General features: G+C 32.7%; 9 protein-coding genes across 9 annotated transcripts; 5 read left to right on the top strand and 4 right to left on the bottom strand.

Annotated features, from left to right (window-relative positions):
- Nucleotides 1-233: 233 nt before the first annotated feature.
- Nucleotides 234-323, bottom strand: RO3G_00609 (uncharacterized protein; the record flags this gene model as incomplete). Its single annotated transcript, XM_067655200.1, has 1 exon — nucleotides 234-323. One exon carries the CDS (start codon nucleotides 321-323, stop codon nucleotides 234-236), a length of 90 nt encoding a protein of 29 aa, XP_067511301.1.
- Nucleotides 324-1,070: 747 nt separating this feature from the next.
- On the top strand, nucleotides 1,071-1,670 carry RO3G_00608 (uncharacterized protein; the record flags this gene model as incomplete). The annotated part of the gene is made up of 3 exons (XM_067655199.1): nucleotides 1,071-1,305; nucleotides 1,364-1,466; nucleotides 1,532-1,670. The coding sequence occupies 3 exons, from the start codon at nucleotides 1,071-1,073 to the stop codon at nucleotides 1,668-1,670; spliced, it is 477 nt and encodes a 158-aa protein (XP_067511300.1).
- Nucleotides 1,671-5,684: 4,014 nt separating this feature from the next.
- On the top strand, nucleotides 5,685-6,805 carry RO3G_00607 (uncharacterized protein; the record flags this gene model as incomplete). The annotated part of the gene is made up of 4 exons (XM_067655198.1): nucleotides 5,685-5,718; nucleotides 5,810-6,144; nucleotides 6,231-6,629; nucleotides 6,761-6,805. The coding sequence occupies 4 exons, from the start codon at nucleotides 5,685-5,687 to the stop codon at nucleotides 6,803-6,805; spliced, it is 813 nt and encodes a 270-aa protein (XP_067511299.1).
- A 762-nt stretch (nucleotides 6,806-7,567) lies between these two features.
- Nucleotides 7,568-7,829, top strand: RO3G_00606 (uncharacterized protein; the record flags this gene model as incomplete). Its single annotated transcript, XM_067655197.1, has 2 exons — nucleotides 7,568-7,683; nucleotides 7,742-7,829. The coding sequence occupies 2 exons, from the start codon at nucleotides 7,568-7,570 to the stop codon at nucleotides 7,827-7,829; spliced, it is 204 nt and encodes a 67-aa protein (XP_067511298.1).
- Nucleotides 7,830-9,818: 1,989 nt separating this feature from the next.
- Nucleotides 9,819-10,338, bottom strand: RO3G_00605 (uncharacterized protein; the record flags this gene model as incomplete). The annotated part of the gene is made up of 4 exons (XM_067655196.1): nucleotides 9,819-9,884; nucleotides 9,936-10,035; nucleotides 10,094-10,172; nucleotides 10,335-10,338. The coding sequence occupies 4 exons, from the start codon at nucleotides 10,336-10,338 to the stop codon at nucleotides 9,819-9,821; spliced, it is 249 nt and encodes an 82-aa protein (XP_067511297.1).
- A 485-nt stretch (nucleotides 10,339-10,823) lies between these two features.
- RO3G_00604 (uncharacterized protein) lies at nucleotides 10,824-11,567 on the bottom strand (the record flags this gene model as incomplete). Its single annotated transcript, XM_067655195.1, has 1 exon — nucleotides 10,824-11,567. One exon carries the CDS (start codon nucleotides 11,565-11,567, stop codon nucleotides 10,824-10,826), a length of 744 nt encoding a protein of 247 aa, XP_067511296.1.
- Nucleotides 11,568-12,878: 1,311 nt separating this feature from the next.
- On the bottom strand, nucleotides 12,879-13,194 carry RO3G_00603 (uncharacterized protein; the record flags this gene model as incomplete). The annotated part of the gene is made up of 2 exons (XM_067655194.1): nucleotides 12,879-13,075; nucleotides 13,119-13,194. The coding sequence occupies 2 exons, from the start codon at nucleotides 13,192-13,194 to the stop codon at nucleotides 12,879-12,881; spliced, it is 273 nt and encodes a 90-aa protein (XP_067511295.1).
- Nucleotides 13,195-17,615: 4,421 nt separating this feature from the next.
- RO3G_00602 (uncharacterized protein) lies at nucleotides 17,616-19,411 on the top strand (the record flags this gene model as incomplete). Its single annotated transcript, XM_067655193.1, has 2 exons — nucleotides 17,616-18,210; nucleotides 18,393-19,411. The coding sequence occupies 2 exons, from the start codon at nucleotides 17,616-17,618 to the stop codon at nucleotides 19,409-19,411; spliced, it is 1,614 nt and encodes a 537-aa protein (XP_067511294.1).
- A 693-nt stretch (nucleotides 19,412-20,104) lies between these two features.
- On the top strand, nucleotides 20,105-21,826 carry RO3G_00601 (uncharacterized protein; the record flags this gene model as incomplete). Its single annotated transcript, XM_067655192.1, has 4 exons — nucleotides 20,105-20,273; nucleotides 20,308-20,320; nucleotides 20,525-20,937; nucleotides 20,994-21,826. The coding sequence occupies 4 exons, from the start codon at nucleotides 20,105-20,107 to the stop codon at nucleotides 21,824-21,826; spliced, it is 1,428 nt and encodes a 475-aa protein (XP_067511293.1).
- Between the last annotated feature and the right edge of the window lie 352 nt (nucleotides 21,827-22,178).

Genomic DNA, 22,178 nt, shown 5'->3' with positions numbered 1-22,178 from the left:
ATTAGAACCCATACAAGAACAAGAGATATACCAATGAAAGTGAAACCAACGAAATTAAACAAGCAGAAGTTGAAACAGAGCTTAAAATAGGCAAGTATTAGAAAATTTAGTTTTATGTTCGGGATACTTATATTTTTTATCCAGTCAGCCAAGTACAGCTTGCACAATTTCTCGACACAAAATACCTACCATTCGATGTGTACGACAGTGACTTGTATGAGCCCAGGAGTCTATCATTCAATGAAATATTCAGTGATGTCTTGAAAATCACCAATGTTCTTGAGGATAGGACTGTTAATGGATTCATTAAGTGGTGCAGTCATAAAAAATTGAAATTGATGGAAGTCACCTCAAAAAGAAGAATGAGTGAGGCGGGACAAAAAGTTGCAACTCGTCTCCTGTATATTCTCAAGAACGAATTTGTTGGTAAGAACTATTTTTTCAATTATATACATGTATATAATAAACATATGTGCTAAGAATATTGTAGCACCAATGATGAAATTTTAGATCAAGAGAACAATGCTGATCACAAGAACAATTTTGATGTCCAGCGACATTGATGTCAAACAACACAAACAATAAGCCACGCCTTTTTTTATATAAATAAGATGTTTATTTTTAACAAATATCCATTATCCAATAAATCATATCTTCTTGCGCTTAAAAAAAGCAATCTTTTCTTACTGGGTCACAATTACCTTTTTCTTTTCTTTTTTATTTTTACTTATTCTTTCTGATCTGATACCCGAGTTATCACAAATCAAGAAAGATTCCTTTTATTTTTATCTTTTATTAAACAATCTTACTCTTAACCTTATTGATCTATAAAGATCTGGTGGTCACTACTCAAAGATAATTTACTCTATCAAAAGAACTGTTAAACGTTCAATCAAGTTACCTAAACTTAAGTCATTCAAGACTTCAAACCTCAAATTAAACAAATCTACATCACTTTAATTACGAACCAAGTCCCAAGTACTAACAGGTTACAATATTATACAATCTTAACAGCGGCTTTGGAAGACATCATCATGCTTTTGCCGAGATATCAAGCCAATTTAAAGACAATGAAAGACAATGGGTATGAAATTGTTGGATACGCCCGAAAATCCATTGGTGAAAAGGATGATATGAAGAGGGTGCGTCTGCTAAACTTAATGATTAAAAAGCTCAAGACAAGATCGCTGGTGGACAAAGTATTCGTAAGTCCAAAATCGTCAGCAGGCGATCCGTTTGATAAGAGAGATGAGAAAAAGCAAGTCGAGCTGATGTCTGTGATAAATTCAGATGGAGACACTCAGGGTAAGGAAAGGACTCGTCATTTATGTTGACTACAAATACATATTGATCTATTGACTAGACATGTTGAAGTACATAAATGATAAAGACAAGAAAATAGTACTGGTGGCTATCGACTTTGCAGGCCTGACAACAAATTGTCAAGGCTTAAAAAGCTTCTTGAGGTAAATGCAAACCAGAAGCTAGTAAAGAAAATTATTACTGACGAACTGCAAAACAGCATATACAGCAACAGCAAAGAAGTTGCTATAGACTACATATCATCTAAGAACGAAGTCAAAATGTACACCAGTGGAGAACTTTTGAATGATGAGAAGAAAGTAAAAGAATTTGAATGTAGAAAGAGCATCATTCAGCGCTCAAATTAGTTTAATAAAATATTTATTTATTATATATGAAGTCCATATTAAAGACTCTCTTTAAACAATGTGTATTGTGTTTGCTTGCTTTTCTTAAGCAAGGTTGGGTACAGATGATGTCTAGAATGAGGAAAATTTGCAGATGGGTATAAGAAAAATTCTGTGGGATTGTCTCTATAACAGATATCCAGTCCAACTTTTTCTACTCCTTCTAATAATTCTTTTGCAAGAGCCTTGCTATATGGCTCGCAGTAGAGCATTCAGATCGCCTTCTCACGTGTTATAATGTATAGTGCTACGACTTAATAAAATGTTTTTATTGACTATTTTTTATAAAAATAAACATTTAAAAATGTTAAAATAAAACAAAAAGGTATACGCTTGTATATATGAAAGAGGATATAAATCAAATAAACAACAATGACAGTTTTTAAAGGAAGCAATATGTAACAATATCTTGAACATTGCAGAGAAAACATTCAAGCTTTCACCGTTCAATTGTTGAAATATTTCAAGAATATTATTCTGGTAGTATTCAAATAAGAGTTTCTATCAAGTAGATTAAAAAAAGTACTTACATGTAAGAAATCAAAGAGCTCAAAAACTTTTTTTGGGCAAGTGTATGAACAATATGCAAAGATAGTGTAATTCAATTTTAATGTGGAATAAGAGGAAAGTTCAGATGCACAGTGAATTATCTTATAATATTTTATATCAAATTTCAATGTTCTAACAGCACTTTTATTAATTATGTAAGTTATAGTTTCATATCAAATTTCACTTTAATATCTTACGCTTCCCGTCTTTATATATATTCCTTTCTTTTGTGATTTTATATATAATTTGTAGAAAGAAAAAGACAAACGAAACTAGATTCATATCATACTATTTATAAAGATTCGGTATGTTACCGCTCTAGCCTCCTTTGAATTAATTTGGAAAATGGTGTTTTGAACGCTATATTTCAACAGATGTGCAATTTAGGCGCAATCGGAATTAGGTTTAAACGGAGAGGTCAATTTTTTTTTTGTTTTTGCCATAGAAGAATGAAATAAGAGCAAGATGTTAGGAATTAAAGTAGCCTTTTGATTGACAATGCTGTGCTCCAAAGATAATCATTGCATAGCATTAAAGTATTATTAAAGATTAATAATGTGAGTATATGGAAATGTAGACTTATTAAAATATATGTATATCTACCAAAGTAAACTGGTGAAGAACGTGCTTACATTAAATTATGTAAAGTTCTGCATAATAGCATGTATCATTTAGTCGTTCACATAATGCTTAGGATATTTCACCAACCGCATAGTACATATATTAATGTTTACACTATGAAAAGTATATAAGCTCTGGATATATATTACTGAATAAAACCAAATATATAATTTTGGGTCCTATTGAAATCTCCATTTTTATTTTATTTCTAGCGAACAAAACAGGTCTCTTTCACTTTAAAGCTGCTGTACACAGAACGCGCAACCTCCTTGAACCCTCGTGAACAGTCTGTGGCATTCACAGGATCTCTAATAGTATCGCCCCTACATAGTGTCAAACAACATGTTAATGATATACATTCCCAACGATTGTGAACGGCTCTACTTACTATTTGAGTCACACATCGTCTTCATCGTGCATGACAGTTTCAAGAAGTGGCCCGCAAATTTTCACAGACAAGCCTCCTCCATAACATCTAAATCATTTCTAAGTACTTTTTTTCGAAACTGTAGTAACTTGAGACTATATAATACATTAATTAAAGGTTAATTTACAAAATACACTGCAACTTACTATTCAGCGCAAAAATCGAAGAAGACGGAAAGGTTATCCTCCAGAATATGATAACTGGGAGCCTACCTCAATTTTTGATGATATGAATATGATAGAACAATACTGGGCAAGACGTATCGTCAATAATAACATTAGCAAACGTAAACCCTTATCTCATACCAAGGTGCCAGCAATGGCTAGTAATTTTAGAAAACGAAACAAGGCAAAGTAACGAGCTGAATATAGTCTTTTCCCATCACTTTTTTATCTTAACAGGTTTTTATCGATTATATACCAGAAGAGTACACCCTTTCTTTTCTCTACACTTGCGTCTTTAATATGAACAGCCTAAGCAATCATATCGAATATAGTCTATGTACTCTTTATTATTCATGGTGCTCATCGGTTGTTCCAACCTGGAAGGGGGCAATAATACATGCATCATTCATACTCGCTATATAAATAATATTAATAAGATACATGTAAAATATATCCAATAGACAGACTACAAGTTAATTTGGGTAATGTTCATTAAGGATAAAATGCTGTGTAGCTGCACGGTTAAATTGCATCAAATCTAGGGGCTAAATCACAGTCTGTCACAATCAATCATATACGGGGATTCTATGGATAAATGTCTATAGTGACAAATATAACAATGAGATAATACGAACCTATTTGCTATCTGTTATTAGTCATATCATACTTATTAATTATATATTCATGGCATGAAATATTGTTCATGTATGAAAAGTATAAATACAGTATCATTTTTTTATTAAATAAAAACAATCTCTTTAACGAATCTCGTCCTCTCTTGTTCCTTCTTTTCTCTTGAATAAATCAGATGTGCATGTTGAAATCAATAATAACAAAAAATACAGAGGATACCACTTCATACAAAGTGTTGCATTTGCAACACAAATTAAGGTCCCTGTATTTACCTACAGATTGTATGCTACGATCCAAGTCATTCTTAACCCTAATAGTCTTTCCTATTTCAATCGTTACCTTACATCATCTCAAGATTGCAGTTTTGTAATTCGGGCAAACCATATTGACAAATTTCAACTACACAAAACGCGCTTTCGCATCTTACCCTAAAATTCCACACGTCTTTGTACCAATACTAATAAAGAAAAAAAAAAAAAAAACCGAAATGTTGTTTCAAACATGCTTTTTTCCACTTAATTCATTTATTTATAATCTACAAAAGAGCTTCTTGCTCAATTCTCTCCCACTATTTTCTTGAAGAAACAAGGAATCTTCCTTAAGCAGTAATCAAAGATGGCCATAATTAATTTCGTATCACCATGTATTTTCGTAATACAATATGAAAAGGAGATCATCTTGTTTAAATAAAATTTGACAAGTAATTGATCTCTTTGAGTGCAATTGCTCTAATTTCTTTTTCATTCACTACAACGGGCTTTACGGAGCTTATTGATACCAATATTTTCCAATTTCTCTTTTGATACTTTGCAAATAACTCCAAACAAGTAAGTTGTGCATAAAGATGAAAAGACAGTCTTTTTGATAAAAAAGAATTAAGGACCATTAATATAAAGGCTGATAATAATGTACTTTTCTTATACTCTAAAATACTCACAGCTCTTTAAATCATCCTAATTTATGGCAGCTTCATTAGATATTTGAAATTCGGTACTATCCCCTCTTTGTGAATTCAATTTTTGTAGTATATTGTTCTGCCCTTATTTTCAATAGATAAGCCTACAGCTAAAATCAAATTTACTATCATATTATTTAGCTCACTTCAAAAGTCTTTATATCTATTTAAGAAATAATAGTGAAAAAAAGTAAGAGCTTACTTGTTGACAACTTTGTAATAAATCCAGCTTTGATTTGACTGCAATTCCTTGAAATATCTCTTTGAAGCCTTATCTGATTTTATCATGATCTATAAAACAAAGCAATTGAGGATATATATGCATATATCCATACATCTATACTATCAAATCAAACCTTATGAAGAGATGAAACGACTAAAGTAACAAAGGGGCTTTTCGATAGTTACACAGTCGTATTTGTTGTACAATGGAAATGATGGTCTTGTCTTTGATTTCCCAAACCATTTATCTCTTTTTTTCTTTTTGTTAAAATACCACCTCTCATGCTGATCCGACTCTTTCAGTTTTTGATATTTTCATTTGTTGTCAGTCCAACATATTCTTTCAGAATTCAGTGGACTGTTCCCAGTCTTGATATATCAGCAGGATCAAGCGCATTTTTAACATGGGTCGATTACAACATATCATTGCCCATCACAGTAAAGTTGGCTGTCCAGAACCCAGATGGAAATTTGGCTGTTGTCTATACATGGGATAGTATCAACCCTAGTCTATCCATGTATTTTGTAGAATTACCATTAACAACACAACCTGGGATCAATTATTACTTTATTGCATATCAGGTCCCAAGCGACTATGGTACACTGGGTCCATTCACCGTCAAATCCTCTTTAGGTCAAATCCCTTATACTTCTGTCATTGTCAATGTTGGAGCGACACCTACCTCTTCAGCTGTTGCTGTGAGCGCTAGTAATCCTTACACTTCACGTACCATCAGCGGATTTACTCGATCTTCTGCACAACCCACACCAACTCATGGAACATCAGACTTATCATCTACAGGAGCACAATCATCCTTATCGACAGGCGCCATTGCAGGTATTAGCGTAGGCGCCACTGTTGGAGTAATAATTGGCTTATTAAGCTTTTTTGTAAGCTTCTTTTTTTTTTTTTTTTTTTTTTTGGCTTAGATTCTTACACCATTACATAGCTCTGTTACATTAAAAGGAAAAAGAAACCAGTACAACAACAAGAGCCTACTGTACTTATTCCAGAAAAGGACAATATGGGTGCAATGTCTATCCAAATGAATGCGCCTCAGTTTGTGACCACACCACCTGCTGAAAGTCAATATTCAAATAATTTCCTTCCTCCTTATCCAGAACCTTTCAATTCTAATAACCAACAGCAACATCAGCAAGTCATGTTTTCATCTAATATCGAAAGTACAACAGATTTTACTAGTAACGCATCATCAACGCCTCTAAATGCATATAATGGAGATAATTTAATGTATGGCAAGACAATGGTGAGTGAGGATAGTGCACCTGAAAGATTAACAGTGAACGATCCAACATCACTATTGATGTCCTCTAATAATTCATACCCTGTATATTATCAGAAGCCACATGCTATATCCCAGAAGCCGGATGATGCAGGAGCCGCATTCACAGACAATCGACCATATAGTAAACCACATGAAAACATCTAGTTATTTGGCCACTCTTTTTTGTATTGTAGATCTGTGCCCCTTTCCCATTTCGTATAATTTGGAAAACAGAATAAATAATAACATTAAGCTCCGCTTTCTAATGCAAACCACTTATATTTTAAAAAAGAGTAAGACTGTGACAGAGAATAAGCATTTATCTTTATCAGAAATACCCTAGTAACAAATCTCAAGTTAACATATTTGGAGAAAAGCTGATATAGTGCAATCTATGAAGTATGTTGTATTCATTAATATAGATCTACTTTGCTCTATTTAAATGTAAAGGCTAAAGTACTGCCTATTCGATTCATTCATACAACATACACCCACAACAGATGACACTATGCTGACTTCAAGCTGCCACAAAGACCTCGTACAAAAAACCTGGCTCTAAGTTACTAGTCACTTCCTTGTTATATGATAGCTTCATTTAGACTTACGATTTATGAAGAATTTGAAATAAACAAGTAAAAAGTACACAATGGAAGTCCCGATTAAGAACAAAAAAAAAAGCAAATACCTACTTGATTACACTCCCTTTTTAAGAAACCCTCTGAGCTATAAGCAGGGAAATAAATAAATAAAAAGTATCTCTAAGTCATGTGTCTCTTTGAACAAGGTCTGGTTTGTGTTTATCATTCATTTCTTTAGGTTCAGACATGGTTTACATAGAAAGAGTCGTATTGATCATTTTAGCTCAGTGCTATTCAAAATTATTATGCAAGCAGTAGCACATTTTCATATAGTAGCTATTAATACAGACTTGATATGTCACAAGAAATAGGAAGACATAAATGAATGTGTAATATTTTATCTTTCTTTCACTCATTCCAGAAATGGCTACTCCTTTACTATCATTGATTGGAGGAGAAGCATTTAGAAATGTTAAAACTGAATTCGAAAAACGCATAGATGAATTTTACTACACTGTTTATACCAAACGATGGACAAGGTATCATGCTTTTACTTGCATTGTTAATATCGTTTCCCTATGCTTGAGTCAAATTTAGGTGCTGCGTGGGATTAATGAAGAAAGGAACAACGATATTTATGATGTATTCAGCTTCACTTTCTACACTTGAAAAAGCACAAGCTTGAATATGTTCATCGTAATTTTATTTCAACCGGCTTAAAGCTAATTGGAAGGCAGAGAAATATTCCAGGGATTGAAACTACTTTCATTAGGATCATCGCTAGTTAATTTGGTAAGAAAATAACTAGATGTTATTCATTGTATGTTAAGATATGTCAGCATCATCATCTCGATTAGATCAGAACGATCATTCAAAGTGCAAACTAGATGTCTACAGAAGCTATTTTGAAACGCCATTCCTCATGGCAATTGTGGTTTATTGTAGGATAGAATCAGGAGTGTTTATTGATGAATATAGTATTATATAACTATAAGAAAAACGCTGAAGATAGATTAAATGAAGAAGAGAACAGAGCAAAGCTGCGTCTTTACCCTTCAATTCACCCAATAATGATTTCTCTTTATATGAAATTGTATTAATTAAAGACTTGAAAGAGGGTATTGAAAGTAGCTTTTAGGCTTTGCTTGATTTACATAATCAAGTAAGTAAGTATATACATCTACCAATTATCACACATTTAATACAAAAGGTTATAATAGGTTTCCACCGAATGTATGTGCTTTTGGTGCGTACTAAAGGTAGACTGAATCCTTTGCGAACTGTCTTTGAGAAACATGTCAAAAGATCATGTTTAGAAGCTGTCAATCGTATTTCAAAAGACGAATCAGATATGGCTGAACCCAAGAGTTACACTGTTATCTTGTTGGAAGTCTACAAGAAACATAATGAATTGCCACAATCAGCATTTTGTGGGAAACGGAGTTTGTAGTTGTCTTTAACAAAGCTTTCGAACGATTCGCCAACCGTAATAAGGTATATAAAGACTCTTCTAATAAACCTCTAAACTTATTAGTTTGTCTCTGTGCACAGATACTAAAAAAAAGACCAGTGAGATCAGAAGAATAGGTTTTGAAAGATGTGGTGATAATTTTCAAGCATGTATTACATTTAGTCTTGCAAATAGCATTGTGAAAATATGCGATCAATTCAGCAATTTTATAAAGCAATGGATGCTGAACGCAAGTTACATTGGTTATTCCAACTATCTAAAGGTGCGCATAAATCAAACATTTTAAGATCAAACAAAGTTGGCTATACGTTCATAATTTTAACTTATTTATATGCTCTATCCTCCATGAATTAGATCAACTACAACACTATACAACCATCCCATGCAAAACACCTCATGGCCAAAAACGAATTGAATGGCTGAAACAATTTAACTAACTTCGTATGTCTCTCTATGCACCCTACTTTTCTTTCTCATTTTTTACCCTTGAACCTGAAGGCTTTTTTCTAAACGTCAAACCTCCAAACGGATTGATTTAGTCCGGGCGGACATGTATTTGCTTTATTTTTTAGCGCTCAATTGAACCTTTAATAAATTATAACGTTTAAACAAAATGATCTTAACTTATCAAGTGCTCATTTTGGTATCATACAACAATACCAATAGCTACACCTACGAAGAGTTGTAAAATAGCGCTGGCTTAGTACTTGAAGCATGTAGCTCTGCTTTGGAAGCTCTGTTTAAACCAAATGGTGTTGTTACATGATGGGGACAATATGGGTGATACGGACAGTCATTGTGTACTCAGGAATTAAAGTGTAAGTAGGTCAGGATTAACCTGAAAATACAAATGATGGTGGATTAGAAAGCAGAAGGAGATGAAGTACACAAGTAAAAAAGAGCTTAACAAATTCAGTATTTACTAATATCATTTCAATACAACTTTCAGCAGTTGATAATTGAGGCCAGAGTCTTGGTTGCGATTAGTTAATAACTTCATCCATGAGCGAAGCATGTTTTATCATTTTAAGTGTCTTCATAATTTTAAATGTAACAACTTGCATGATAAGCATTCCACTTACTCACAATTCTTCCTACTTGCACGCAAAAGAAAAAAAAATTGAACTTGTTGAGAACCATAAAAAATATAGGGTTATGTAATATAAAAGGGACATATTTAATAAAGAATAATCTATATCTTCTTTATTCCTCTTCAGAGGCTGATCCTTCTTCATCATCTTCATCTTCTGCAACAATATCAGCATCGTCCTAATAGAATATATGAGATACATATTTCCAAATGTGAATCACAATGATTACCATTTCATATGCTGCACTTGCTTCTTCCAGTTTTTCTCTAATATCCGAATGTTTTGGATTGACAAGTTGAATGGGTATGAACTTGTCACGGTTTTGTATTCTAAATGAATAAAAGCGGTTAAACAAACGTATTCATTAAGAGATATGTATACTTTTACTTTGGGTCAGCTCCTCCTGCTAATAATAATTCTACAAGAGCAGAAGCCATTTCATGGTCTTGATTTGCATATTCCACAGCTAAATGTAAAGGCGTATTTCCTTCAAGTGTGTTTTTAACGTCAAGGTCCACGTCGTCGTGATTGACGAGTACTTCAAGACATCCAATGGAACCTGACTTTACGCTAATCTTGAAAATTGTTTAGTAATTTTTTCTTATATCTTTTGTATATAGACACTTACGCATAGTGAGCGGCTGTATTACCCGCACCATCTGCAAAATTAACGTTGCATTTTCCTTCTTCAACAAGTTTTTCTAATTCTTCTTCTTGGTCATTTCTACACAAAGCCAGTAAAAGTTCGTCTATATAAGATTAATGCGGGGCCTCCTTTTTTTCGTAGAATAATAAATATAGTTTCTCCTTACTGTTGGATGCGCCTTCAGTCATGTTAAAAGTAATAAAAGGCGTGGAAAGACGTGGTTTGAACAGTAATTAACTAAATGATTCAAAGTCCGATTGTCCCTGTCAATTTGTTTGTAATTCATGCCGACAGAAAATAATGACACACATCCTGGTATGAAAGAAATAGCTTAAGCATAAGACATATTTTTATTAAACAAGGAGCAGTCGACTATCTTAATTAACAGAAAAATGCAGTAAAATCAATACACTTGAGAGAAATGTACACACATATACAGAACATAGAACAAAAAACATAAAACAAAAGGGCTTATTCATTTGCTGCTTCATCCATAAAATGATCATTCGTCGGATGAAATTGATTTAAGTAAGGAAGTCTTTGAAGTACTGGCAATATCTCTCTTCTCCACTGATCCTTGCAAGCCTTGTTGCCACGATTGACATGAGAAGAGATACTGTCCCAATCAAATGTCGTCATATCATCTAATTTTTTATCTTTAATGATGGCAGATATCAATTTAGCTCTATCGTCCATAGACCATCGAGGTTTCTTCTTGCCGCTGTCTTTTTTATCTTCTTCAATGTGTTGTTGCTGATTCTGATCGGTAAAGGTATCAGGATGGTAACTGTATCTTTTTCGATGATATCCATAATAAACCGGTATGATTTGTCTTTCATCTTGAGGACGGGTAAAGCGTCTAAAACGGGGTGTTGCAGTGGCAACACGCGGAACATGATAGCCTAGATTGATCTGATCATTGTTTGTGAGGTTTCTTTGTTCGAACGCATGACATGATCTACGTTTTCGGCGCACCAACTCGTTTTCCGTGAATAAATGAATAGGTCTTGTGAAGTCAGTAGAATCAAGCGATTTTGATGACGAGGAGTCTAATGGATGAATAAGCAAAGTAGTGCTATCGAAATGATGTGTGTCATCTGCAAGTTTTTTATAGACAGCAAATTCAGAATTTGAATAAGTGAATGGTTGATCAAAAGGATCGTAGTATCGAATAGGAGGTAATACAACCTTAGGTGATTCCTGACAATGTTCCATGAGAAGAGAGAGTGAGAAAGAAAGAAAGAAAAAGAGAGATGATGCTGATGAGAATGTGTAAACAGCTATTTATATATAAAGATTACTTATGTAGCCCATCAATTTGATAAAGAAACATAAAGAAACAATGGCAGGATTGTTTTTATAAAAATTATTAAAAAATAAATGGTACAAATTTTTTTATTGTTGTATAAAAAAAAGATGAGCGATCGGAAAGGGGGTTTATAGATTTATTTCTATTTTTAATGATTTACAACACGCAAGACATTAAATGTTAAGCAAAACACCATGATAAGTATACCGTAAACAGCAAGTATAACAGAAATAACTTTTCCTAGTCTCCAAGGGTCATTTTGATGTATTTTATAATAAAATAATCCAGGTAGAATAAAGGAAATAGTAGTTGATCCAGTTGATCCAACAAAAGATAATACCTGAACAAGATTAATTAAATTGCGTGTATCTTTGTTATTATTATTTACCACATCTAATTTTGTAACTGTAATAGCAACAATATAACTCGCTATTAATATGGCAGTTGTCATTGCGAAATATTTAAAAGCGCTTGGATGGTGTGATTTATGAGTGGTTTGAAATACTTTATCAAGTGAAGCTCTACATGGATGTGCTTGAAGTGGATAACTAAATACGACAAGTATAACCATCGCAAGACGACCTCCCGCCACAAAATAGCTAGATGGATCTAATCTTGATATTAATTTAAATAATAATGTATAATAAAGTGCACTTACACTCCATAATAATATTACTTAGTACATTCTTTCCAAAGCTAAGATAACCCAAAATAGCAATGCCTTCATAAATAAATGCAGAACTTCCAATAGATAAACAAGTAACTTTAGAAATGGATTTTTTACTATTATCCCGAAGTTCATTATAAACTGAAAATATCTACAAATAATAATAAGCTTAAAAAATATTTCTAATAATGGAACTTTACATTTTGATGACATGTAAATGAAAATACAAATACGGGTAAATGTCCAAATAGACTTGATGATACAGTAAAATACTCAATGTCCTCTACTGGTGGCGGTGGATAATTAGGTGAAATATAATAATAAATAACTATAATACAAAGATAAACTACTGCAAACAAGGCGATAATACTAGTGTATTTAAGTGAATCCAATTTTCTAAGGAAACTGAGTGGCAAGACCAAGGTGAGCATAAATAAAGTGATCCAAAAGCGTCGATCAGTTAAAAAATAAGCCAAATCTGAATGATTGGTAAAAGATATTATCACCTTATTAAGACAGGTTAATATAAATACGATACAACTGTAATTATTTATACTTGTGGCATAAGATCACCAATAATAATCAAATAAGAGACTGCAACACCAAAACATTTGATAGCAATAGCCAGATCAAATAAGACGGCAACCTTTGGCCATGTTAATTTAGATATAGCAAAGAATGATGCCTGTCGACCTTCTGTACGTGCTGCACATCTCGATAGAAAGTAAAGTCCAATACCAGAGGCAGCTGCAGAAAGTAAAATTAAGAAAATACCCGGAATTATACCTACAGACGCCATAGCAGAAGGCTACACTTGTTTTAATATCTAAGAAATGTCCGTATTTATTCCTTACCATGGCAAGCATGCCTGTACCCAAGATGGTGTTCGCCAAGTTAATTATACAACTAAAAGGAGTTGCAGTTGCTTGTTGTAGTTCATAATCAGACACAAAAAATTGAACATCTTGATTTGATGATGATGCAAGTAACGGGTCATGATCTTCATTTGTGGCATCATTGACACGTTTTTTATAGCTCTCCACTAATTCATATTCATTGTCTATCATTATCGTATATTGTAGCTTGGAGACATCAGCTTGCTTTATCGTGTGCCTTTCCTAATTTTGTTCAAAAAAAAAATGGATCATAGTTGAATCCTAATTTCTAGAATTGTTTTAGATGCCGACATCAACTTTGAAAGCCAATAAAACATATAGAATTAGTTTTTTGAATGAAAACTTTAATGTTTATTAAAACTTCAAACAGTATAAGGATTAAAAGTGATGCTAGTGAATGAAATAGTGATCATTTAAACTTTGTCCTTGTTCTCATAAGGGTTTTTTTAGCTTCCTGGAGTTGGCGAATGATTTCCGAAAAAAGTGTATGTTGGTTCATAGTGGTACAAGGTATGACGAAAAGAAGAAAACGAAGAATAAAAAAAAAGATGAGGGTAAAAAGGAAGGAAAAAGGTCAAGGTAAAGGATATAAAGTGCATTTAACAAGTAAAGTAGCTGAAAAAAGTAAGAAAAAAGGTAATTTTGCAGATCATGTTTACCTAACATTTTCATAAGAAGCAAAAGTGAGAGCACACCCATTTTGATAGAAATAGATCAAAGTTGCCCTTGGTGGGTTTTGGCTCAGGATTATTTGATAAAGATTTAGTAAGAGTGAAAGGAAACAAATGCGGTACAACTGGAATTCTTTAGCGCATCTTAAAGAAAAGAAAAACTGCTAGTGACTTGATCGCTATTACTGTCAAAGAATACAAAACTTCTAGAATTTGTAACTGTTGTAGGAGCGACAACTTAATAGATGCTTTTCATATAATTGGTCATAGTATCCTTGTTTGCAAATCATGTAGTGCAATTTGCAACGCGACGTAAACGCCTAAAAAAATCATGCTGTCCATTTCTCTTATCTAGAAGGACAAAGGTAGACCATCTGCCTTTTTAAAGAATTAATCATGTCTTTTAAAGCATCGTAATGAACACGCTTTCTCTTTTTTGGAATAATTATTCTTACAGGTAGGGTTATGTTTGGATGTAACTTTTTCATATGTTCAAAAACTAGTTTATAACTACCTGAAATTCCAAATACTCTTAGAGTTTGCTTAGTAGTAAAAGAAGTTATTTTATTTCATAACTATATGTTTTACTCAAGTTGTCTTTTTAAAATAATATCCCCCAATTACGACCATTGGGGGCAGATATATAACGACAAGGACTATGATCAGCGTATGCATTTCTTATTAGTAGAATAAGTTTATGCGATTTTTCTTTTTATTATCTAACAATTCCATTACTTGATTAAAAGAAAGTGTAAAAATATCCAAAGGCTTATCAGCAGAAACTGTCAAACCGTTAATAAAAACGCATTTTTAAATTAAATTTTAGCATTAACAACATTAGATTAAAACTTACAAGAATGAGAAAAAAAAATACAACTTTTTATAACACGCATCATTGATTTAGTGAAGACTCTGTGCTATAGAATATTAGTTTTATTGGCACAATAGACAAATCGCGAAAAATGAACATATAGCTTGTGTAATATTTAAGCAATGATGAATCGCTCCTTTCCTAATTGAGCTTCATTTCGCTTAATCCACCTTCATTAAATACCAATGTCTCTTGGATAACAAATTTATGTCAAATTATATACTATAAGTAATTATCACTTTGCTACTTGTCCCATTCTTTTTTTTTATGAAATTTAAGATCATTTGCTTAGATTGCAGCAAATTTCATATTTGCATTATTTTTAAAAAAGTCATTTAGGATTCTATCTCTGTTTCTTTTACGAATTCCTCAATATCTGTAAAATTGAAAAGACTGTAAAGAACATCCAGAAATAGAAATAAATGTAGCTTAACTAGCAAGTCTGAATAATGTTCACTAGCCCAAGGAAAGTAAAATAAATTTAGAATGTCATCAAAAGAGCATACTACTTAAGTTTACAAAAAATGATGACCAGCTCCGTTTGAAGTCTGTGTATATGTAAGGATGAGTATCATTTCATTTTGGAGGACTACCTGGGCCTAATAGTCGGGTAGCACTTAATATGACCAAAAAGGAAACTACGCTTGGCCAAAGTTTTGATTATTCATTAATGAAATAATTCCACGTGAAATCCACGTTTTTTATAAGAAGCGATGCACAATGGCGCATTTGTAGTTATGAGTATGACTAGCCTCTAGGAATTAATCATTACTTCTTTAAATTTTCTTTTATTATCATTATTTTCAGACCCAAAATTGTATGTCTGGAGTATACACCATGAATAAAGATTAAATCTGCTGTATGGACTTGATAATAATCCAAATAGTCCGCTGATATAGATTTTAATTGCATTATCAGTAATTGGTAACAAGCAAAAACGGAACTTTTGATTTTGTTCTAATAAGAACATTTGCTATCTTACAAGATATTGACGACAACTTTGGCTTTCATGGCTTGTATTTTAGCAAAATTTAAAAGAATAGAATATGGTAAGAAAGATACTATGTGAATAAAGGATAAAAAATGTTTATGTGATTTGTAAGTTATAAAGTATTACTGAATATTCTTTGTTGATACTTCTAATTTCAAAAACCATCCTAGGACTTGTCATACTCTACAACAGGTTTTAAATTTGTAACATTTCTTGTGATTTAAAAACTTCTCCTTGCTGAAAGCATTTCATATCCTTGACATAATCTCATTAAAATATATTAAAACTTTCTCAGAGACTTCAAAAACATAGCTATTATGTGATTGAGGAGCATACAAACCCTCCTCATACTTGGTATTTAAATCGAGGAGAATACTTTCTTGTTTCGGGTGCCCATGTTTCACAAATATACTGTCCTCCTTCTGCTGCTTACTTGCTAACCATAAACACATTGGAACTCTTAAATCCTTCATAAAACCTTTGTTTCTGCATCAGCAATAAGGTAATGTTGCTCTTCTAGAAGAAGTTGAAAGTACATGTATACTCTAAAAACGAGTTGTAAGGAGAATTAAAAAAAGCTACCAGAAATTTGATATCGAGTATAGATCTTGATTCTGCATGTTGGGTTCAAGGTCAATGATAAACAGGTTCCGTTCTAACAAAGTTCAGAGGGGAATACTCCTGCTGATACTCCTACAAGTTAAATAAAAAAAAGTTGATAAACAAAAAGGAAACATCGCTCCTATAAAAAAGAGGGAAGGTTTCATTTAAAAAGAATAGTTCCGAACTAGTCATGTCTTTTTTGATCATTGTTAAAACACAATAACACACAATACTTTTTAACTCAACTTTAAATCGTTACGCGAATCTATTTTTTCTCTCTCTCTTCCCCACTTCATAGTGTAAGATATACACGAGGGCATATCAGTTATTTTGTGATAATTATACAAGACACGAGGTGTTTTCTTTGAATTTGGTAAAAAAAAAGACCGAAAAACATACTTTTTTTTTTTTTTTTTTTTTTTTCAGGGCCAAAATGTTTAATAAAGGCGGGTGTAACAATACTTTTTTTTCTTTCTTCTCTCTTTCTCTCTTTTGGTTTCTCATCTCATGATTGACTCACCTATTGCAACTGATTCTATTACCAATAAACAAGCAACACAAGAGGCTTCTATTTATCACACTTGCCGCTCTGTATTAAATGCTTTAACTTATGTAAAAGGATTTGAAGTCTTTTTAGAAAACATAGAAGAAAATAGTGCCAGTGACCCCTTGACGAAGTTATGGAATATATGTAGGCCAGGCACAAGTCTATGTTTTCTATTTAATACATTAAAACCAGACTCACCTATCACTGTTAATTCATCCGCAACAAGCAAATCAAAAGTTTATATTTATCATTTTATTATCGCTTGCAGAGATCAGTTGTATTTTCCTGAGGATAGCTTATTTACTGTCACTGAATTATGTCAAAACGATACTAATGGATTTGTTAAGGTAAAAAAGTATACATTTGCGCTATTTTTATCTCTTTCTCCCCCCCCCTCTGAATAGCTCATTTATGTTTTATTGTAGGTAGTCAATACAGTCAAATGCATCCTAGAATTATTAAAAGAACAAGGAACCATACCAGAACATGCATTAACAGAAATAGAAACGAGCAATAACGATTCACCAAAAGACATGAGAGATAATGTTGTATACGAGTTACTATCAACAGAAAGAAAGTATGTTCAAGATTTAGAAGCACTTCAGGTGAAGACACTAAAATATGCATTTTATATATGCCATTTACGCTTAAAATTAATAGAATTATATGAAAGAAGTACAGGCACAGGAAGTACTTTCACCAGACACAATGCACTATTTATTTGGAAATTTAAATGCACTTGTTGATATTCAACGAAGATTCTTAATTCAAATTGAAGCACAAGCAGCATCTCCTACAAAAGAACAAAGATTTGGTTACCTATTTATTCAATTTGAAGAGGCATTCACTGTTTATGAACCATTCTGCGCCAATTTCCAGATTGCACAAGACTTAGTTGTACAAGTAGCCAATAAACTACAGAAATTAGCTAATATCATGTCACCTACTTATGAGCTACCAGCCATGTTAATCAAACCAATCCAAAGAGTATGCAAATACCCATTATTACTTCAACAATTAATCAAATCAACACCTGAAGATTGGCCCTATTCAGAAGAGAACAAGGAAGGTCTAGAGGCAATACAGCGAGTGACTAAAAAAGTAAACGAGACAAAGAGAATACAAGAAAACGCGTTAGTAGTTGAGGACTTGAAAAAGAAACTTGCTGTAGAGGATGGAAGCGAATGCTCAGTGGATAAGTATGGACAACTGCTATTACATGATAAATTAGTACTGCAAAAGGCAGATTCAGAACATGTCAAGGAAGTAGTCGTATTTTTGTTTGAAAAAGTTATTCTACTTTGTAAAGAGGTTAAAGATGTAAATAAGAATTCAATATCCATAAAAAAGAAAAGGAAAGAAGGTACTCTACTTGTTAGAGGGAAAATACCAATGTCGAGGATTGAGCATGTCAAAGGATCTTCTGCTCAAACTGGTAAATGTACAAATATGCAAAAAAGAGGAAAAAATGCTAATTGTTAATAGGTCATTACGTTTTACATGTATCTTGGACCGAAAAGGATGTAAATCAAACAGTACAATTAAAATGTAGAAATGATGAGCAACTGCGGCAATGGTTGGGTGTTATTATTGAAATCAAGGAATCTACATCTAAATTCGATTTATTGTCTACTGCACCCCAAACGCCACTTTCAGAGATTAACCCATTATTAAACTATTATGACGATGAAGAAGACGATTATTATAATCAGGAGCATGATGAGGATCACAATCATTCCCCTATGGAAAATAATAATTTATTCATGAGAAACAGATCTTACAGCTATCAATATAATCGTATGCCTCATCATCACTTACAAGAACAAATTACTAGAAAACAAAGTCTTGGAAACCTATCCAGTCCTAATTTCCCTCCTCGTCACTTTGTCAATGGTATACCTGGCATGACGCTACCTCCACTACCCAAGTCACCTAATACTCCAGTTGCTAGTACAAGTACAAGCACTTCATCGTCATCAACACATGCAGACGTATACTTGAATCATTCTCTACCTTCTTCACCTCCAACTAGTCACCCTTCTTCACCCAATAATAATCATATGCCTTCTGGTGCACTTTGGAAAAGAAGACAGCAGCAAAAACACGATCCAATGGATGAGCCTGTGTATGATAGAGGTAGATTATTAACTGATGCGAATAGTATCGATCTACTATCAGCTACTACAACGGCAGTAAATACCAAAAGGAACAGTAACCCCAATCAAGACATACCAGAAGACTATATCAAAATTAAGATACATCACACTGGATCCATTTATGTTGTCCTTGTACCTCTAACGATCAACTTTGCTGAATTATCAAAGAAGATTGAAGATAAGCTAAGGTTATGTGTACAAGAACCTACCATTTCAATATCTGGACTCAAGTATGAAGATGAAGACGGAGATCTCATCACAATTAATTCAAATGAAGATGTTCAAATGGGATTTGAAAGCAAGGGACCAAGTAATGTTGTCAATTTTCATGTAACGACGGTTTGTTAGCCCTTCAAATCAAACCTTAAAATGTTGCTTTAATAAAAGAATACAGAGGCTTCGATAGTCTTTGTTAATAATAATAAAAGCTTATCTTATTACTGATATCGATTAGCTTTAACAAAAAAAAATTCTTTCATCTTATTTTACGGCTATGATAACTGATTGCTGTTGCTTCATTCACTGTTTATTTCAAAATATGTTTGATGGCTTGCATGAATAAAATATTTATAATATGTTCCTTTGTTTATAGTTAATCAATTTAAATGTTGATCTATAACACTTTCTATTATAAAGCTTTCATTTTTACTTTAACTGAGGTCTCTTTACAATCGAACGATGGCTCTTTGTAATGAAAAGATAGAGAAAAAATATCACACTGTTTGATATTTCATCTGAATTAACCATATTTAGTTTACTTAATTGGTCAATGATAAACAATGTGCCTGTTCCATTAAGAATAAACTATTTCAGCTTTAGCTAAAAGCTACAAAAAAAGAAGAAGGATAGTTTTTTAACTTTTTAACACATAACTATTGGTTAAATACAAAGAAAAAAAGTTGAGAGTGTAGATGTTGTAGCGCATGATGATATTAAACACAAAGTGACTGCTCCACTTTGGTAGGTATTTATTGCTCTCAATTGAGACACATTGATTTTTCATTTTTTTTTTTTTTTTATATTGTACACAACCGATTCATTATGCCTACACTTGAACAACAAGAAAAGATTTTATACATAAATAGCCAGTATAAGCAAAACATTCAGTTGATTCAAACAGTACAACATGAATTAAAGCAAAAAATCATTGGTTTAATGCATCTATCTACGCATGATTTGTATTATGCAGAGGAGTATATTAAAGATAAAGGTAACATATCAAATTACAACCTGAAAAATATTAGATACTAAAATAACGTAAGTAACAATATTCAGATTTTTAAAAGATAGTAAATTTAATACAGAGGAAACTATACAAAGATTGTTTGATACAATCCAGTGGAGGTTAGATCATCAGGTTGATATACTTGATTACCATGATTGTATCGAATTTTACGAAAAAGGCTGTTTAGCTTTTTTCAACAAACAAGATAAATCAGGACAACCTCTCTTATTTGTTAGGTTACGATATTTTCCTACTGAATTTAATTCTAAATTAAAATTATCCGAGCATATACGTCGTTATTCCAGTCTGATGATGGAAATAGCAAGAAAACTAACTTGGGATATAACTAGAGAAAAAGAAGAAGCAGAAGAACTCTATCCTTTAAAGTCTCAGATAACTGTTATTGTTGATATATCCAAAGCACCAATGATTCCAATCGACAAGGAGATTATTAGCACAATGGAAATGATTTTGAGTTCAAGGTTTCCAGGTATTGTTGGCTCAATCAACGTACTTAATTTTAGCTGGTTATATCAAGGACTATGGTCAGTTGTTAAATATTTTCTAAATGATCAACAAAAAGAAAGCATACGATTTGCAAGTATGAATGACATAAAGGAAATTGTTGACATCAATAACATCTTGACAGGTATAATAGCTACTGAGCGTATTATGACGTAGGGAATTAATTTTTACCCATATTAGAACTGGGCGGATGTGACAATTACAGTTGGACAGTTGAATCTGATTCAGTCTTGAACAAATATGGCATAAAGAGAAAAACTTCATTACCAATTGAATTATCATATACACCACCTATTTCCATCAGCGACAATAGTTTCATAGATGAGGACACTCTTAGTGAAGATGAATTTTTTGATGCACATGAATCGATATCATCATCGCCTAAAGCCTCACCGTTAGCATTACCAACTTCTATAATGCCAGCTTCAAAACCATCAACAGAGATAATAGTCAAATCACCAATACAGCAACCATTGTCTAAAGTGGAGACAATCCCACACACAACATCCAAGACCTCATTCCGATCAATTCAGCCTGAGGATATACTTTTATTTTGGAAAAAACCATATTCCTCAGCCAGACCAAGAACAACCACTAAATCACCTATCTCATCTCAAAAAACTAATTATTTAGAAAAAAATGAAGAGGATTGTTCTGACTCTTCTATTATTGTTGTTAAGCCACCCTCATTAAACCAAAGCCAATTATTATCTCCTAGGCGAACCTTTATGAAAGTGAGGCATCAACACCTAATGCAAATACAGTTTTATTTTAAAACAACTGTAGATCAGCTCATTCAGACAGCTTTTGGTAGTAGAGGTATTGCGTATTGGATTGCTGTTTATTTATTTCTTCGTGGTCCAGTAGAAAGTATGGTATCTAGTACCATCTCCAAAACATCCCTAGTTCGACCCCAAATGATATCAAATACTGCTATTGGTATTACAGCTGTTATGGCTGCAGTAATAAGTAGCTCAGTATCCAATATGCTAGAAACATTGAAAAACCTTTAGTTGCAGTGTATGTGTAGATAAATATAAATATTTCTTGATACAATGTCAATGTAAAAGAAGAATATTCTTTATTGTAACTTTGTCAATTCCATCCATTGTATAATGTTTTCATAAAATTTATTCCCTCCTAATATCCTATTCGTTTCCTATCATCAAAATAAATAAACCCCTCTAATTGTTGAATGATTATCATGTCCACTAAATACAAAAGTCTTCTATGCCAGCTTTGTTATTCTAAACAGTCGAATTTATAAACAACGTCCACAAATATGCATCTACAACTGCTTGGTTAAACCCACCCTCTTGAAATACTCATAATCGTATTAACTCGACAAATAGTATATTAGTCCTT

Source organism: Rhizopus delemar, genomic scaffold (genome assembly GCF_000149305.1).
Source record: "Rhizopus delemar RA 99-880 supercont3.1 genomic scaffold, whole genome shotgun sequence".
In the NCBI taxonomy this organism is placed as follows: domain Eukaryota; kingdom Fungi; phylum Mucoromycota; class Mucoromycetes; order Mucorales; family Rhizopodaceae; genus Rhizopus; species Rhizopus delemar.
This window is presented reverse-complemented; position numbering and strand designations above follow the sequence as displayed.